A 17,456-nucleotide genomic window follows, 5' to 3' on the forward strand; every position below is an offset into this window, starting at 1 on the left:
TAGGTTGGTTGGTGTGACCTAATGCAGCACTCCTTGCCACCATATTTACAATCACTCACTGTAAGGTAGTGTCTAAGTAGTCTCATTTGGTGGGAACAGTCCTGACCACTAGGCTCTCTGAACCACTTCTAGGCACATCTGCTGCTGCCACTGCTTTTCTTGTGCTGTAAATATCCCAGGCTGGTGTGGCAGGTCCTTTCTTGTCCTGCCCCTCTATCTTCATCTTTTAGGCTCACTTTATCCTGGTCCCTCAGGATAATATTCTTGCCTTAGTCATTAGAAACACTGTCTGTCTCATTTACTGTATTATAGGCTTTGTAAATACCACTTGTTCTTCTACTGTCTTAGATGTGACATGGAACCTGGCATAGTAGTAGACATTTATTAAAGATTGAGGACTTAACTATGCCTCATATAAGGGATTTTCCCCATTTTCCTTAACCCTTTCCCTAGAATGGGGCATGGAAACCCAGGCTCTGCCTATGAGAGGCAAGTACTTTACCAATCAACTCACTGAACTATAACTCTCTTTTTGCTTTATATGCTGGAACAGTGTCTCATTTACATTGCCCAGGCTGCCCTTGAGCTCACTCTCTTGCCTAGACAGACTTTGAACTTGTGGTGCTCTGGCTTCAGCCTCATTAGTACCTGAGATTACAGGCCTCTGCCACAAGGCCTAGTTTCTTGTGTTTATTTCTGTTTGATCTTCCTTGCTGAACTGTAAACAACTCATAGGGGCAGAGCATTCTGCATTCACTACACTGTGTGCCACAGCTCCTAGCTCAGAGTGAAAGCCAATTATCTGAAATCATACTGTTAAATTTTCTAAGTTATACATGATTTGCGAATTCATTTTGTTCATACTCTAAAATTATCTTTCAACTTCCATCTTTTCTCTTGTAGTATGTTTTATATTTATAACCGCTTCTTTCCACAGCCATTAAATGTAATCAGTGGCAAGAAGAGGGTTAGAATGCTGAAGACACTGAGATATCTTAACATGCTTTAGTTCCTCACTACTTTCCTAGAAATTGTCCCTGGTAGATCCCTGCTACCCACCAAGTAAAGTTCAAGCACTGGAATGTGGCATTCAAGGCCTGCCACAGCATTGCCTTTTACTGCATGTGTCCTGTATTCTAGCAAATGTTCTTAGTCCTGCCTTTATGGAACTTTAAAGTGGAGCACTGATGCCTGACTCCTACTTTTGGAGATTCTGAGTTAATGTATGTGGGGTGAGGTCTGGCATATGAAACTACTAACCAGCTGTTTCCTGAGAATATTGTTTGAGAACTTTAAGAGTTTCAAAGTCAAGGAGCTTTCAGTAGTGTTGCTTTTTGTGGACTTCATTCCAAAGATATTAAACTAGTACTATCAAGTGAGAGGCATTGAGATGTCTGATAGCGAAGAGAGCTGTTTAATTATGTTGAGGCAAAGTGGGGCCATCTGGTCAGAGTGCACTTTACATATATACTTGGAATAACTTCTGCAAGGTGTACAGAACCTGCTTTGGGAGATGATATTTTCAGTCACGTTTCAACTTTAAAATCATTACTTTTTGTCCTTTCCTGCTTATCCTATTCAAACTGACTCATCTTTACCCTAGGATTAGGGTTTAGGTGATCTTTTTTAGATTTATTTCTTTATTGTGTATACAGTGTTTTGCCACATGTATGACAGAAGAGGACATTAGATCTCATTATAGATGGGTGTGAGCCACCATGTGGTTGCTAGGAATTGAACTCAGGACCTTTGGAGGAGCAGCCAGTGCTCTAATCCTCTGAGCCATCTCTCCAGCCCTAGATTATATTCTTTGTAGATATCTTTCAAATACCAGAAGTTCCCTTTTGCATATCTATGTTCTATCTTTGTCTCTTTACCCCTATGCTTTGAACTTCTGGACAGCAGGGATTTTCTTGTTCTCTTCACCCATTTCTCTACTCAGTACCTAAAAGAGTCCTGACAGTAGTAAGTAGAAAGTTAATAAATACTTGAAGAACAAATAAACAGGCAGTTCTATATTCATAGTTAAGGCCTTTATTAAGGTACATGTGTTTAAATATCGTAAGTTGCATACATGATGAAATTTAAAAGTAACTTGAAGTACAGTCAGCTTCTATGTCCATAAGTCCATTATCTGTGTACGCCAACTGTAGATTCAGTGAGTTTGGAAGAAATGTGCCTGTATTGAGCACAGGTTTGTCCATTGTTACATTTTAAACAATGAAGTGTATTAAAGCTATTTGTATTGCATCTACATTCTGTTAGGTGTTATAGCTTTTAGAACAGACAAGAAGGGATGTATAGGTTCTTTTCAAATCGCTTGTCGTTTTATGAATAATATGGATTTGATGTTTGTGGAGGGTCCCAGCACAAATCTCTCATGGACACTGAGGGTGATTGTACATTCTAAAAGTAACTTAGATTATAGAAACACAAATAGATAACCGTAGTTCCCTTTACCTTTACTTTTCTCAACTTCCTTTGTGGAATATTAAAAAAAAGAAAAAAGAAAAAAGGACCAAACAAAAAATGCAAGTAAAAGTAGCTAGAAGCCAGACTACAGGGAACATTTGTGCTTTTTATGGTTATCGGGGCAAGGTGGATCTCAGTCTGTGGTATGTAACTTTCTTTTTGCTGCTTTATTTTTGGGCAAGTCTGTCCCAGATGGCTTCCCTCAAGGGAAAAGGGATTGATCACTTCAGTGTGAGCTGTTGAGAGAAGCTTGGACGAGGAGTCATTTGGTGGTGGCTCCCTTCTGTGTGGAGCATACCACTCCAGCAAGAAGCAAAAATTAAGCAAGATGTTTGTTTTCTCTTGGCAGAAAATTTCTAATTATTAAAACATTGAACAAGAGTGTATTTAAAGCTGGGTGTGGTGGTGCACGCCTTTAATAGCAGCACTCAGGGAGGCAAAGGTAGGTGGGCGTCTGTGAGTTAGAGGCCAGCCTGTTCTACAAAGCTAGTCCAGCACAGCCAAGGCTACAGAGAGAAATCCTGTCTCAAAAAACAAAACAAAAACAAACAAACAAACAAAAAAGTGTATTCAAACAGGCTTGCCAAATACATTGAGGAGCTTGTTTGGGTACCAGAAAGTAGAATTCCAAGTTAGTTGACCTGATCTGATGCCTATGGCTAAGGCAACAAAGAAGCAGTTTTTGGCCTCCTTAAGAAGGCACTTGTTCTCTGGAGGTATTGTTACTGCATCTGTTGTGTCCATGGCTTCTTGCTCCTAGCTCTCATGGTCTGTTTTGAACAGGGTTTGAATAGATGTGAGGTGGGTGTGTATACACTGTAGTATGTGTGTTCCCACTGCACATTGAGTTATTAGGAACTGTTCTTTTACTCCTATGAGCCCTGTGATGCTGTAGCATGATTAAGGCCTTTCAGTGGGCTGTTCTAATCAAATTGATTTATTCCAGGTACTATTAAAAATTTATTTTGAACTCTGTGTACAAAGTGCTCTCCTGGTGTAGTACTCTAGCAGATGTGCTGAATGCCAAAGGCTCAGATGATCAGTAATCTGCTGTAAGCAATATTAGTAGGAGGCTAAGCTGCATCTGCATTCTGTTTCTAAATAATCTTTTAAATCACATATCCTGCCAAGAATTCAGAATGGAAACTTTAATCACTGACTCACCAGTCAGGAGTTGTCTAGAATGAATTTGCATTTTTTCTTGCTGTCCAGTGAGGATATATATTATTAATATGTATTATTAATAATATATAATAATATATTATTCTTTTTATGTGATGTGACTTCCTAAATGTCAGAAATGATATATGCCAGGAAGTCAAACAAACCAAATTTGAATGTGAGTAGGTCTTCTAGATGGGTAGTCCTTATGGTTGGTACATTGATATATTTTAGCTTTTCTATAACAATTTTTTCATGCCCACAAAAATTATGAAATTCCAACCACTTGGCCTGGATTGTAGTTCATTTACAAAATTATATATTAAATGTCTTCTGTACTCTAGCCGCATGGAATGTGCTTGCTGACCAAATGGCTGCTCTTATCAAGATCCTGTGCTTTAAAAGTTTGCTATACTCCTTAAGGTTTGTGTGTTCTATGGACCAGCAGTGTCTCTTAGCATCACCTTGGAGTTTGTTCAGAGTATACTTTTTTAGTCCCAACTCCATGTGCTTTATAACAAGATAATCTGATAATTCTAGCTAATCTCAGATCCTGTCAAGACATAAGGCAGGAATGGGTTAGTGAGTATAAGAGGGATTCTTATGTGAAATCACTGGAGTAAGAGGACATTTTATGGACTGAGACTTGACATGGTGGTGAGGACTGAGTCTGAGGACGCTGGTAAACGCTATGTTAGGTAGCAGGGTCAGACTTAAGAACAGACTTAAGAAAGAGACTCTACCCTGTCCTTGCAGTACCTTCTGTACTAGCTGGCCAGGGCTGTGATTCACCTGCCAGGCTGTCTAACTCAGCACTATAGCAGAAATCTATGAGAGCCATGTATCTGGGAAAATAGGAAGAAATCACGACTTTGATTTTGATCAGACTAGGTGTTCATCACTGGGAAAACATTCAAAGGACTCGAAAGGATGTTTTTTTGGTAATGACTTCAAATAGTTGAAATTAAATGTAACTAGAGGGTGGCTGTGCTAGGGCTAGAAGGAAGAGAGGAGAATAAATGTTCAGGAATATAGCCATAAGATGGAGATCTGTTGAAAAAGAAAAATGATAAGCAAGAAGAAAACAGATAAAGAAGGACTAATCTAACCAGATATTGTTCAACCTTTTGACTTTGAAACATGATTTTATCTGCAAATGTGTTGGGCTGTATTCATAGCTGTCTTAAGGGCATGTGTGGCTTGTGGCCTCCAGGTTTGATGTGCTTGGATGTGACTAAGAAGAAATGACCAGCCCATCTGGCATGGTGTTTCCTATCTAAGAGATGGCTTGTTGCTTTGATGGATTTACAATATAGGTATCCATGATGAGACCTTGTTAAAGGATCACAAGTTAGTTTTGTTTTTATTCGTGTACCCAAAATTCTTCACTTTTAGATATTTTTCACCTCATTTTGGTCATATCAGTCTTGTTGGAAAAAATTGAGGTAAATTATTTCTATTTGCTTTCACAAGGAATATTTGTCTCTATACCTAGGTAAGAAAATATATAATTGTAAGTTAGCATTCAAAGGCCGCAGTATATTTATGTAAGGAAAAGAGACAAAGTAGCTGACACCACTTGCTGTGACAATGGCAGAGAAGTGTTGAGAGAAGCATTTCAGAGCTTGGTGAGCACAGGTAAATCTGGTTCTGGAGAAGCTTCATCCTAAAAGCTAAGGTTAAAGTCGTCAGAGAAGTTGGTTTTCCTTGCCTGCTCCTACTGATCCTCCACTCTCCCCTCTCATTCTTTTTTCTGTGTTTCCTGCCTTTCCTCTCTGAGTGGCTGAGTGTAACTGATAACATTAGTTACATAGCTTTTTCAGACTTGAGAACTGCAGTGATTTGACCTTGTATGAGTGACTGAATGTCAGGCACATGGCTCATTAATCTTTCCCTGTCTAGTACAGCATCCTCCTGATCCCTCTTAACGCTGGAACAGTATTAGATATGATATCAAAGTTCAGCTAATATGGTACTAAGTGAGCATCTAAGGTTTCCTTTAAAGAAGTACTTCTAGACAGTTCAAAGGTAAGAGGGAGGAGCACAATTTAATCCTTGTAGAAAGTTTTCATAAGACTTGTAGACATAGATTCAAACAGCTTTATGAGATGTAGGGACACAGTGCCTCCCTTGATGACTCTATCCTGCATATTGCTGCATGAGCACCACCAATGGTACCATGTGTCTTGTTAGGACAAACAAATGGGGTACTTGAAAGTGTTTAATTAACCAACTTATGCAGTTGCAATTGATAGCACAATTTATCATGCAGTAAGTGGCATACAAGTTAGTTCAAAAGAGGAACCAGGATAATATTGCTTTGGTGATACCATCAGGTATCAGTGTAACTCACTGAGGGAAGTGTGGAGAAGTTAAAAAAAAAAGTTGTTCAATATAATATACATTGAGTATCCACAGACAGTTCCTCTTATAGGAGGAAATGGGATGGGCAGCTTTTAAAAATAGTCTTGTTTGAGGCCAGCCTGGCCTACAGAGCTAGTTCCAGACAGCCAGGATACACAGAGAAGCCCTGTCTCGAAAAACAAAAAACAAAGCAAAACAAAAAAGATCTTATTTAGCTTGTTCTACATAGTGAGTTCTCTCTTTTATATGATGTAAGATAGCTAAGTTTTCAACATGCTTTGTGTATCAGAGTTAAAATGAACAGTTTGGGGTTTTTCCTGGCGTTCTCCCTCTTCATTCGTGGCTGGTGACACCTCTCTTTCATTCTTCTCTTCTTTAGAGCTAGCATGATGGCATTCAGTATCCGGTGTTGAGTGAATAGTCAAGTAATTTTTATAAAATGCCCTTTTTGTTGTTATCTTTTTCTAAGATATTTTGCCAAAACCAAATGGCTTTTTTGAAAAAAGTAGGGATGATTGGCATTTTTATTGGAATATGAAACAAAGGTAGAAAATAAAAAAATAGAACAGTGGTGAATTGTGTGTAAGAAAATGTGTTCACTTTTCTCTTATTAAAATTTTGAAGAAAAGTTTTTCCTGTGTGTGTGTGTGGGGGGGGGGAGGTGGGCTGACGTATGTGTGCATGTGCCAGTGGTGTACAGAAGAGGGTACCTGATCCCTTTGAACTGGAAGTACACAAACTTTGAATAGGCCTTTGTCACCTGCCAGATATGGGTGCTGGGAATGAAAATGCTCCCCTGCAAGAGCAGCAAGCAATCTTGAGGGCTGAGCCATCTCTCCAGCCCCATCAACTACTTTCCTTAAATGTATATCTTTATGAATAGAAAAGATGTAATAGAAGTGTCAAAAGTTAACATATTTGTCAAAGTATGAAGATTTTTTGGGTCAATTTTGGACATGAACAATTCTCCTTTTATTAGGACTATTAATACTGATTTGGAGTATCATAAGTGTTAAAGGCAGTAGTTTAGCAGTGCCCATAAAACATCAAATGCTATAATAGCACCAAGTAATTCTAACAACGAACAGTATTTCAGCATCTTTGCCTGTTTGAATGGGCTATCTGTGACTGCATTGCTCAGGGATGCGTGACCCACATCACCTATAAATTTGATTGGAAGCCAAAGAACTGCATAGGCTGATGGATAGCAGATTAGAGTCCTGATTAACCATGTGATTCAAAGACTGGAAATATATTGTCTAAGCCAGATTCATCAGATGCAATCAGAATTTCAAGTGGTCAAATGCAATTCAAATGTGTATTGTGGCTTTTCCTCCTCGGCTGCGTTTTTCCTTCTTTCCTCAAAGCTTAAAAATACTTCTTTGATGAATCTGCTTCTTACCCTAAAGCTGTCTGTCTGTTATTCATCAGAAAGCAGGTCGCAGTTCAGTGAGCAGAAGAAAAGATTTTAATAGAAGCTGTGCCAAGGGCTGTAATGCATCATTTTAGGGCCCTAATTACATTACAATGACAAATATCAATGGTGACAACAGCAATAACCTACATCCTTTAATGGCTGTGCTAGAAAAGGAGTTTGGGCCCCACGCCATTAGATTAGACTCAGTTTCAAAACATAGGCCATTAGAAGTGTATGTCCACAGTATTACTGGTTGATCGCTGAAGCCCAGTGGAAAGGCCTGAAAATAAATGATGCCTCCCCAAAGCTTGGTCCTGTGGGACAAAAGAGGTGAAATTAGATGACCATGGAAGCAGCAGTGTTTCCGAGGCAACTTTAGCTTTCAAAGTGAGGAATGGCCTGCTTAATTGTATGAAATCACACAGACATACCCCACCCCCTTGCTGCCAATTAGCTTGTTCATGAAAAAAATCTATTGGCATGACAGCATAAAGAAATTAAGAAGTCTTTTAAACAAAAGGAGACCTTTAAAGAAAAAGTTTGAAGATTTTACCCTTCTTTTTCTGTTGGTGTTTATGTTAATATACATAATTTTTAGTGTTAAGACTTCTGTTCTTTTTATTTTGGTGATTTTCCATTTTTTGTTTTTGCCTTAAATAGGTGCTCAGACTTAAAATAGCTTACTAAAGCACCAATTACCTCTTGTCTAAAAAATTAAAAAAAAAATTTACCAGATGAATGAGTTTCCTCAGTAGTTTTTACTGCCTACAGTATGTAGGCAAATTAAGGAACTCAGTTTTCCTACATGCCCACATACTTCTTTTTTTCCAACCCTCCTAGCAAGGGACTATTTTATTTATGTAAACAACATAATGAGGAAAATATGCTTGGCAGATGGTTCTAAGCATACGAATCATCAGTTTGGTCTGCCCCAAAGTCTCATTATCTTTTATTCCTACCCCCATCTCTGTCTCTACAAAAAGCCTAACCACCAAATGCCTTTGAGACAGGGAGTATTCAGGCTCCTGAATGCTGTTCTGCTTTCTTAACTTAGAATTTAACTCCATCACCACTGTGGAATGTTCACCCAGGTGGACAGGGGTTTGGTGGTTCCCATTGCAGCCTTTCATGGTGGTTTAGTCATTCTTAAAGGATGGCTAAATGATCCATGGGGCCAGGGCAGTAAATTAAATCAGGTCAGCACAGTGGAGGCTTGGTCACTGCTGCTTACTGGTACGGGGGCTTAGTCTCATTAGGAGTCCAGGCTGGAATGGAAAGCTTACATTGGGAACCTCATGGTGAATTTTTGTTTTATGTTGGTTGAGGAAGTTTTTTAAGGCGCTGGCATTTAAGAAATTGCATAGCCTCAAAATTAAAAGGGTTGCTGCAAAAAGTAAGCCTCGATTGTACAAGCAGTGTTACTGTTCTATAATGACTTAGCAAGAAAATAAAGTTTGTGTACTTCATAAAATGAACTGATTCTACATGAAATTTGTTTGCAGATTGTCCCATGTATAATAATTGCTTTGTATTTTCTGTCTTTTAGCATTTCTTAACCTTCCCTTTTTACTATCTCATCATTAAAATATGAGCAATTTTGAAGCACATTTGTGCATATATTAAAAACCAGGTCAGCTTATCACAAAAGTATATGGCATGCCATTTGAAGATGCATAGTAAAGCTCTGAACAGGCTTTAGAAAAAACCATATAACAGCATTTTTCTTTATTGTTTTAAAACCTTCAGTTCCAAGTTAGGTGTATGTACTAGGTATGTACATTTTTGTTTCTCTATCTCTAAAAGATTGAAGAATAGCTTCTATAGTCTCACTTTGTTAAAACCTTTGCAGGTCTCTGCTGAGTGTAGACCTTAGCATGCTCTGAAAGCTACACTGAAAACCTTGGCTGATAGATTTAGAAGCCTTTACTGTTTGAAAATGTCCCACTATTCAGCAGTTAATTATATCCATTTCTTTGATTGCTGCTCCTTTTTTTTTTTTTTTAAGTTTCAGGAGATTGGGAACTAAGTATAAGAAAAAAATATCGGGCTTTACAGGGAAAGGCTGCCAGGTGCAGCAGCATATGCCTAACATTCAAGCACTCTGGAGGCTGAGAAATTGAGGTTGTTAGTTCAAGGTTTGCTTGAACTTAAAAGAGTGTAGGGAGGAGAGATTTCTACACAACTATAGAAGTACAGTCATTTGGGAATAGAAACAGTTGGTATATGTAGAGAAAAATGTATTATCTCATTAAATAAAGACGTGGTATTTTATGAAATCAACATTAGATTAGGCAAGGGCCCTCCTGATGAAGGCTTTTGAAAACTGGTTTCTAGTCCTAGAGATTAAATTCATTTCTTATTACTCTGGTGCTTGAAGATTAAATCTTAAAATGAATGCCGTTTAATAAATTCTGCTGCTAATATGACTCAGTTGTCACTGCCTCCTTTTAATGGGCTTGCTGAGAAGGTAGTTTTCCTTTTCCTTAGACATTGCCAGCCAGAGTACAGAGTGCCTTTTAATATCAGCCAGTTAATACTTGGAGAATCTATAGCCACCAGACTATTTTCTTAATTTGTGTTTCTCTCTTTTTTACAGGCAGAGATTGTTAAACGACTCAATGCTATCTGTGCACAGGTCATTCCTTTCCTGTCCCAAGAGGTAAGACAGTTGATGTCAGGGCTAGAAGTTGTTGCCGTGTTATTGATTTTGCAGATAAGAGATTATAGACTTGAGTCTGGCCTTGTCATTTTCTTGATGTTCATATTTCATATTTCTAAAATACAAATGTTCCCACTTCAACTTCTGAACCTCATTAATATTTAGTGTAATGTAATTTAAAGTGTTTATTAATGAAACATTTTCTGTGTTAAGTAAAATTTAATTGTTAAAATATTTTCTTGTCATTATTCAAAGTAGTGTTTTTTAGCATTATGCCTGTTTTTTATAATGTGATCTAATCATAGAGATTGTAAAATTGCCAGGAAGACAAGAAGTTGGTCTGTACATCTCTGTCACTGAGCATTGAGTCTCAGCAAAAGACACATTCAGATAGAGAGGCTTCACCTAGTGAATAAATTAATGGGACTTTTGGCTGCTGCTTTGTGAAAGTTACTTTTTATTACCTGATTAATCCTTTATGTTGTCTGTGTATTTAGAAAAGACATTCAAGGTAAATCCAGCATTCTCATTTCTGAGTCACATTAGGCTTTGCTGATAGGGGCCTTTTTAATATGACCAGTGCCTGTCATGTGGCTCACTAGTTTTGTTTTGCTCACTGCCAGGGAAAGTACGTACTGTCAAAAATTCAAGCAGATTGGAAGGAGGGTCTCTGTCTTTCTAGTGCTTGGTGGTTTCCTTGTGTCCTCCTCTCTCCTTTGCTTATTTGCTTGCTTTGGGTAGGTAGAAAGTTTAAGTGAGATTACTAGAAAAGATTGGTTTTGCTTTTGGGTTATTGAATCCTTTATTTGCTATGGAGCGGTGAGCTATAAGAAAAAAAGAACTATTTCTAAAGTCTTGTGGCCATAGTACTTAGTCCTTTGGTTTTCACCTTCCTCCTACTGTGGTCTGTCAGTCCCTGCTTTTCAAAACAGCTGTTCACACACTTGTCTAACGATGGCATGTTCTGGGTTGGTCACAAACCAGTAATTTTAATTTGTACATGCATTGCGTATGTGTGGATTTCTGTCTGTTTTGTCCAAACCAGGTTTAGATTTAAATAACTTACTATGTCGAAGAAGGACACAGTCTTACTCACAAACTGCTACACTCTAATTCATATGCTAGGCTTTTCCTTATTTAGCTGTGACCACTAATCCTCATTATCCTCATTTACCTATTTTAACTTAATATTTGCCTATGACTGGATTAGGTGCATTTTGACTGAGAGTATCAAGGAGTATATTTACATTTCTTACCTTTCTTCCTTCTTATTTTAAGATTTATTTATCTTCATTAATGTCTATGTGTGTCTCAGTGTATGTATGAGTGTTACATATATGCTTGGTGCCTGCAGAGGCCAGAGGGTAGTAGATCCCTAAAATGGAGTTACAGATGGTCATAAGCCAACAGGTGACTGCTCGAAACAGGACCTATCCTCCACCAGAGAAGCAAGTGAACTTAATATAATATTCATCCATCTCTCTAGTCCCTATTTGCATTTCTTTGGGCATCTTGACTGTTGGCCTTGCCTAGACTGGTGAGTGGCCCTTTAAGAAGTTCTACTTGTAGAGATAGTGAGAAGAATACTTGACCCTCAAAGCTGTAACTGGTCTGGGATTTGGCACCCAAAGGCAGCAGTGGAAATCTAGACTTAACCCTAGGGGTGGTGTCAGTCTTTGGGTCTCAGCAGGTACAGACCATTATATACAATTACGAGGACAGGTTTGTCTCCATGTCATTTCTGCAGAGTCTGTGGATTCTTCCAGAAATAGAAGGTGGTCTTGGGGGTACTAATAAGTTATTTTCCCACATAAGTCATATTGTTTGCATGAGCAGGTCCAGTAGGAGCAGAATGTGTTAATTCTTTAGCTGGACTAAGCAAGACTGGACTGGAGTTAATTGGTTGAGGGTGTTGTACCCTGTAGAGGAAAGCCTTGGGGGAGGTATTAGCAGCTCCTTTTCTTTCCCCTTAGGCTCGGAAGGTAGACATCATTCTTTCAACTTTTAACTGTTTGCTTTCCTAAGACTTTGACAGTTCTTGATTTTCAGTTTTTAAGTACACAGTGACGCCACATCACAGTACCCTGAATCCTAGTTCTATGTACATCTCTTCTTCTTTTACTTTCTAATTTTCTAAGATGGGATATGTCCCATTTGTATTTGAGGTTGAATACAGTCTACCTTGTTTCCTCTTTGGGGTATTCTGTAAGGAGATAACTCACTTTTTCCCTGAGGCCAGATGGACCTTAATCTGGAGGATGGGGGTGGGGTGATAGGTTATTAGAGAAAGAAGGATTCTATTTCCTGTCTCTTCAGAGGCAGGAAAATCACTCTTGCATGGCTACGGGCATCAGTTAGTGCCAGGACTGAAGGCTCTTAATCTGATCTTTTAACACCAGCTCTCTGTGTGACGGTGTCAGCTGCCAGAAAGGCAGCTGTGGCATTAGAATTTATTTTTAAGTGTTTTTATTTAAAAATTAAATGATTCATCTGGGGAAAGAAAGAGGTGTTCCATGGAGACTAGAGCACAAGCTCCAGGACAGCAATGGGAGGTGTCTGAGCATCTGAAAGTCAAGTCTGACGGAAACAGGAGGTACATTTATAGACATCTAGATTTTCTACCTTTAATTTAGCTTTAGTCTTGTGTATAGTTATTTTTTTCAAAACTTGACAAAAATATAGAAGCGAATTACAATTATTAAATAAATTTGATTGGTTTTAACTATAAAATCTTTTTCTTTAAAGACCCAAGTTTTAGCACAAATATATGTAAAGTTGATCTATAGGTTTTGGTTTTGTCTTTTTTTTTTTTTTTTTTTTTCTTTTTTCTGTCAAGACAGGATTTCTCTGCGTAGCCTTGGCTGTCCTGGACTCTATATAGACCAGCCTGGCCTGAAACTCACAGGATATATAGTTTTAAAGTGATAGAAAATAGTTTTTTAAATATATTTTACTACAGCATTAAAAACTAGAGCAAATATGTACAGCTACTACTGAAGTCCTAAGCATCAGACAATGGTAGTGCCATCTCTTGGTATTAAATGTGAATAACTATTACTTAGATTTTAGAATTTCACAGGATTTCCTAATACCAGAATTTAGAAACTGTGAATCCTTGTCTGTCTGAACCTTTTCTTTCCCCCACTTTTGGGTGTTATACTGATCTGTACTTCACTCTCACATTTTTGTCTTGGAAGATTTATCTCCCAGTAATACTTGGGGAGGTTCTTTCTTGTGTCGTATCTCATTTTCAGGCAATGAATTACAAGTAACTGTTTTCAAGCTGGCAATTCATAAAAAAGAATCGCCAGCTGCTGGCCCTGGGCCTGGGTCGAGTTCTGGCTTCCCAGTTACAAATCACATGGCTTTGTGTAATCCAACCCAAGATGTGTGACCTTTAGCAAGTACTTGGCCTCTTGCAGCCTCAGTTTCCTCATCTGTGGGGTGAGGAGATTCTATACCTGGGCAGTTAGCAGACACAATTCCCCTGTGGGTATAGCAGCTCTGGCTATAGTGATGTCAGCAGACATGGGGCTATCAGTTCTTTTTGGAAAGACCTGGGACTGCTTCTACGTCCTTTTGAGTCATTGCATTTTGGAAGCATGTGAATTGGTTATCTTTCTTTCTAATGCTCTTCCTGTAAGTTAAGACTGAGCTCAAAGAGTGAACTAGCTGCACATCTGGTTATTTTTCTTTAGCACTTTCAGAATAGAACCTATAGACCCTCAGTCCTTCTGAATCAGTCCTTCTGGATCCTAGTCACATTGAATGATGCCAGTCATTGCTGTCTTGGTGTGTGTGTTGTTTTATCCCACACCCAACTCCCTCTTCCTGGAGCTTGCATTTTTTAAGGCTACTCTGATGTACCACTGTTGCATCTTGGGAATAAGGGGCAACATTTCTGCTAATGTGGAATCAAATCAGAGCTCTTCTTCATTGATTTTTGTTGGGGATGTTATCTCTGTAAGCCTAACTCAGTGTTCTATCCAATGCGGAGACCAGTTCTGGCTTCAATTGTATATTGTATTATTGAAATAGCATCTGGTATAGTAAGTGCCCAGCCCTTCTTCTTATAGTGTGAACTTACAGGGAAATGGCATCTGTTTGGGTCCTAAGAAAAGGAAGGAAGAAAAGCCTGGGAAGAGTTCAAGGTAGTATTTCAGAAGAGTTGACAGTTCTACAAAGACTAGCTTCTTAGAAAGAAAGGAATGTTTATCTCATTATTTTGACTTATTAAAATGTTAAATATTGAGCACCTAAGTGTGGAACCAATTTGGAGAGTAGTTGTGGTTTTGGCCATTTTTCTTTCCCTATAAGGGTTGCTTTTACATTATGTCAGACAGCATATACTTCATGGTAATCGGTCATGTGTTCTAAGACCTTTGAGAAACTCAGACTCCTAATAGGCTGTAGGTCTATAACATTATGGCTGAAATTCTCTTCTCAATGAACAATTGCATTTTCCAGACACTTGTATTGATAACAAAGAATAGAGGTCACCAGAAGAGACAGATTATGGGAGAAGTGGCAGTGTAGTAACCTGAGCTCAGCCAAACTTAGGACCAAATTTTGGCTCAGCAGCTTTTATATTCTTTAAGGTCTTGAGCTGGTTTGCGTGGCTACACTTCTCAGGTTTCTCTTACAGGCTCCAGGGCTACCTGCATAATAGGGCTTATTAGTAAGGGCTGGTGATAATGTAAAGACCTAGCTGTATATTTGGCAATTTTAATAGAGCTCAGCTTACCTAACTGATTTATTCCTGAAAAAAGCTTATTTTTCTCAGGTAACAGTTGGTCCAGAAGGAAGCGTATGAATTTGGTAACTAGGGCATATTGTAAACATTTGTCTCCGTGTTCATTATTTCATTCAGGACCATTGGGTCCTGCCCTGTCTACAGAAATGGGAAAGAAGGGAAATATTTTTCCTTTAGAAGGCAGAATGTGGAAGATACTCACTTTTACTGTCCTCTTTGCAATGTCCCAGACCTGGTGACTTGTCCCCATGTACCTGTAAGTAGAGTTAGAAGTGAAGTCTTCTACAGCCACCGAAAACTCACAGTAAGGTAAAAGCAAAGGGATGTGAGAATATAGCTAGTAGTCACATCTAGATACAGTGCTCTGCATTAGATGAAAGCAGTGGCTGTTATTGCTACTAACCATGGTAAGTGTTTGCATGGTAAATATTCTCTCTGACCATATTTTAATTGATAACCCAATATATAAAGTAATGTAGTTTTGCTATAAAAATCATATATTTCTGTAGTGCAGATCTTGCTGAACAGTAGCTCATCAAGTAGTTTACAGGTACAGCCACACAGAGTAGTAATCCAGCGTATATGAACAGTTACGAACTGTGTAGGCCATCTGAATAACTTGTAGGGTCTATAACTGTACCTGTTAATTACAATCCTAGAATTTTAAAATATACTTCTCAGTTAAGGGCAATTTATACTTGGCCTGCTATATTTTGTAGTAGATTGGCTGGATGAAAAAGTCTTTTCTTTAGTACCTCACGTACATCTTGAGACAGTGAGATTAAAAAAAAAAAAAATCCAAGTTTCCTCGCCCAAATCCTGAAAGAATCGTACCTTAAGTCATTGATTTTATGAAATTTTAAGGTGTCTTTTGAAAAATCTGCTTAAGCTGGGTAGTTGTACCCCACTCATTTAATCCCTGTACTCAGAAAGGAGAAGTGGGTGGGTTTCTGTGAATTTGAGGCAAGCCTGATCTGCAGAGTAAGGTCCAGGACAGCCAGGGCTACAAACCCTGTCTCAATAAACAAACAAACAAACAAACAAACAAAAACAGAAAACAAAATATAGCTGGGCATTGGTGGTGCTGGTGCATGCCTGTAATCTCAGCACTCAGAGAGGGAGAGACAGTGATTTCTGTGAGTTTGAGGCCAGCCTCATCAACAGAGTAAGTTCCAGGATAGCCAAAGCTACACAGAGAGAAACCTTCTCTTGAAAAATAAGAAACAAAACAAAAATCTGCCCAAATTTATTGTTTCGCTGAGTTAAGTTGATCCATTTTGCTGTCTTGTTTTGTAGACCATTTTTAACATAATAGTTTTATTCTTTGGTCATCATTTCAACCTCCCTAATGCCTCTCAGCTCTATTCTCATGTTTCTACTCCCCAAGTTCATATCGCTTGTTACTTAATAATGAAATCCACCTGTGCTGGCCAAGTTTATTCCTTATTAAGGAGCTGTCCACTGAAGTGTGGTTGGCCTACTAGGGGGCCACAGTCTTAGAGAAATCTGGCGTCCTTCCCTGAAGCTGTCATGTGTCCATAGCTGCTCAGCTAGGGCCTGGGACTCAGTCTCCTTCCCACCTCTAGGCCAGGGTATGGATTCAGCTGCTTTGAGTTCATAAGTGCATGATCCTGTCATGTCCAGAAAACACTGTTTTGCTCCAGTTCTTGCTGACCTTTCATAAACTTTCTGCTCCCTCTGTCGGGATAGTTCTGAGCCTCAAGTGGTTGTGATGTTGCTGTCCGAGTACTAACTGACCTAGTCTCTGCACTTCTGTAAACCATTGATAGACCACAGCCTGAAATAACCTGGGAGAGTGAAGGCGGACAGTACTTCCTTACAAACAGTGGCTGCTCAATCAATAAATCAAACAGCTTGTTTCTGGTCATTCTTGTGCAAAGGAGAATGGACATTTGCTTCCTTCCTCCTCTTGGAACTCCGTGGCTAGTTAGGGGAATTGTTTAAAACAAGCAGAGCTGCGTAGGAGCTGGTGGAGGCATCATGTAGGCTGGACTGACTTCACAGTAACATGAAAATTACTTGTAGAAGTCTGGGTTTACAGAAGAACAGAACAGTTTTTTATTTTTCTATGCATCTGTTATTTTGAATAAACATTGAATAAAAATAAATGAAATAATTAATTGCTTTTTTGTACAACATTTAACAGAAATGTTGTAATCAGACTTTTCAGATCATAAAAGCTAAGTTATGAGTGAAAAGTTTTCATCCTTTTCTTCCATCTAACATTTACTTAGAGGAAAGGTACCTTTCACTTTGAATGCTTTCTTGTACAAATTAATTCCAGATTATAGCTCTGCTTCTCCTGTTTCCCTGTTAGGTTTTCTCATGAGTTGTATCATGTTATGAATTTTCTTTGTTTCCTTAGAATTTTGTAGATTTATTTGGACTTTCTACATTGCATTTAAGTAGTAGACAATGACACACAGTTACATAATAGTGGTCATATGAAATCAATAGAATTATAATTCCAAATGATATTTTGTCTCAGATAGCTCTACATTTGTTCCTTCTGATGTGACATGAAAGCAGCCTTTCCAAGCATGTGATAGAGGAGTGCTGCGCATGCCATTTATTTTAGCATGTGCGTACTGCATCTTTTTGAATCACGT

General features: G+C 38.6%; 1 protein-coding gene across 8 annotated transcripts in view; it reads left to right on the forward strand.

Annotated features, from left to right (window-relative positions):
• TLE4 (TLE family member 4, transcriptional corepressor) overlaps nt 1-17,456 on the forward strand; it is a 135,756-nt gene that overhangs the window by 22,869 nt on the left and 95,431 nt on the right. For 7 of the 8 annotated variants that reach the window (XM_084773048.1, XM_084773052.1, XM_084773049.1 and 4 more), the window contains exon 5: nt 10,011-10,073. In XM_084773048.1, coding sequence (XP_084629174.1) covers nt 10,011-10,073 — 63 coding nt within the window. Of the gene's footprint in view, nt 1-10,010; nt 10,074-17,341; nt 17,429-17,456 lie in introns of those variants that run through there. The other variant, XM_084773055.1, reaches the window with a different exon arrangement.

The sequence above is a fragment of the Acomys minous genome (assembly GCF_964271855.1).
Source record: "Acomys minous genome assembly, chromosome: 2".
In the NCBI taxonomy this organism is placed as follows: domain Eukaryota; kingdom Metazoa; phylum Chordata; class Mammalia; order Rodentia; family Muridae; genus Acomys; species Acomys minous.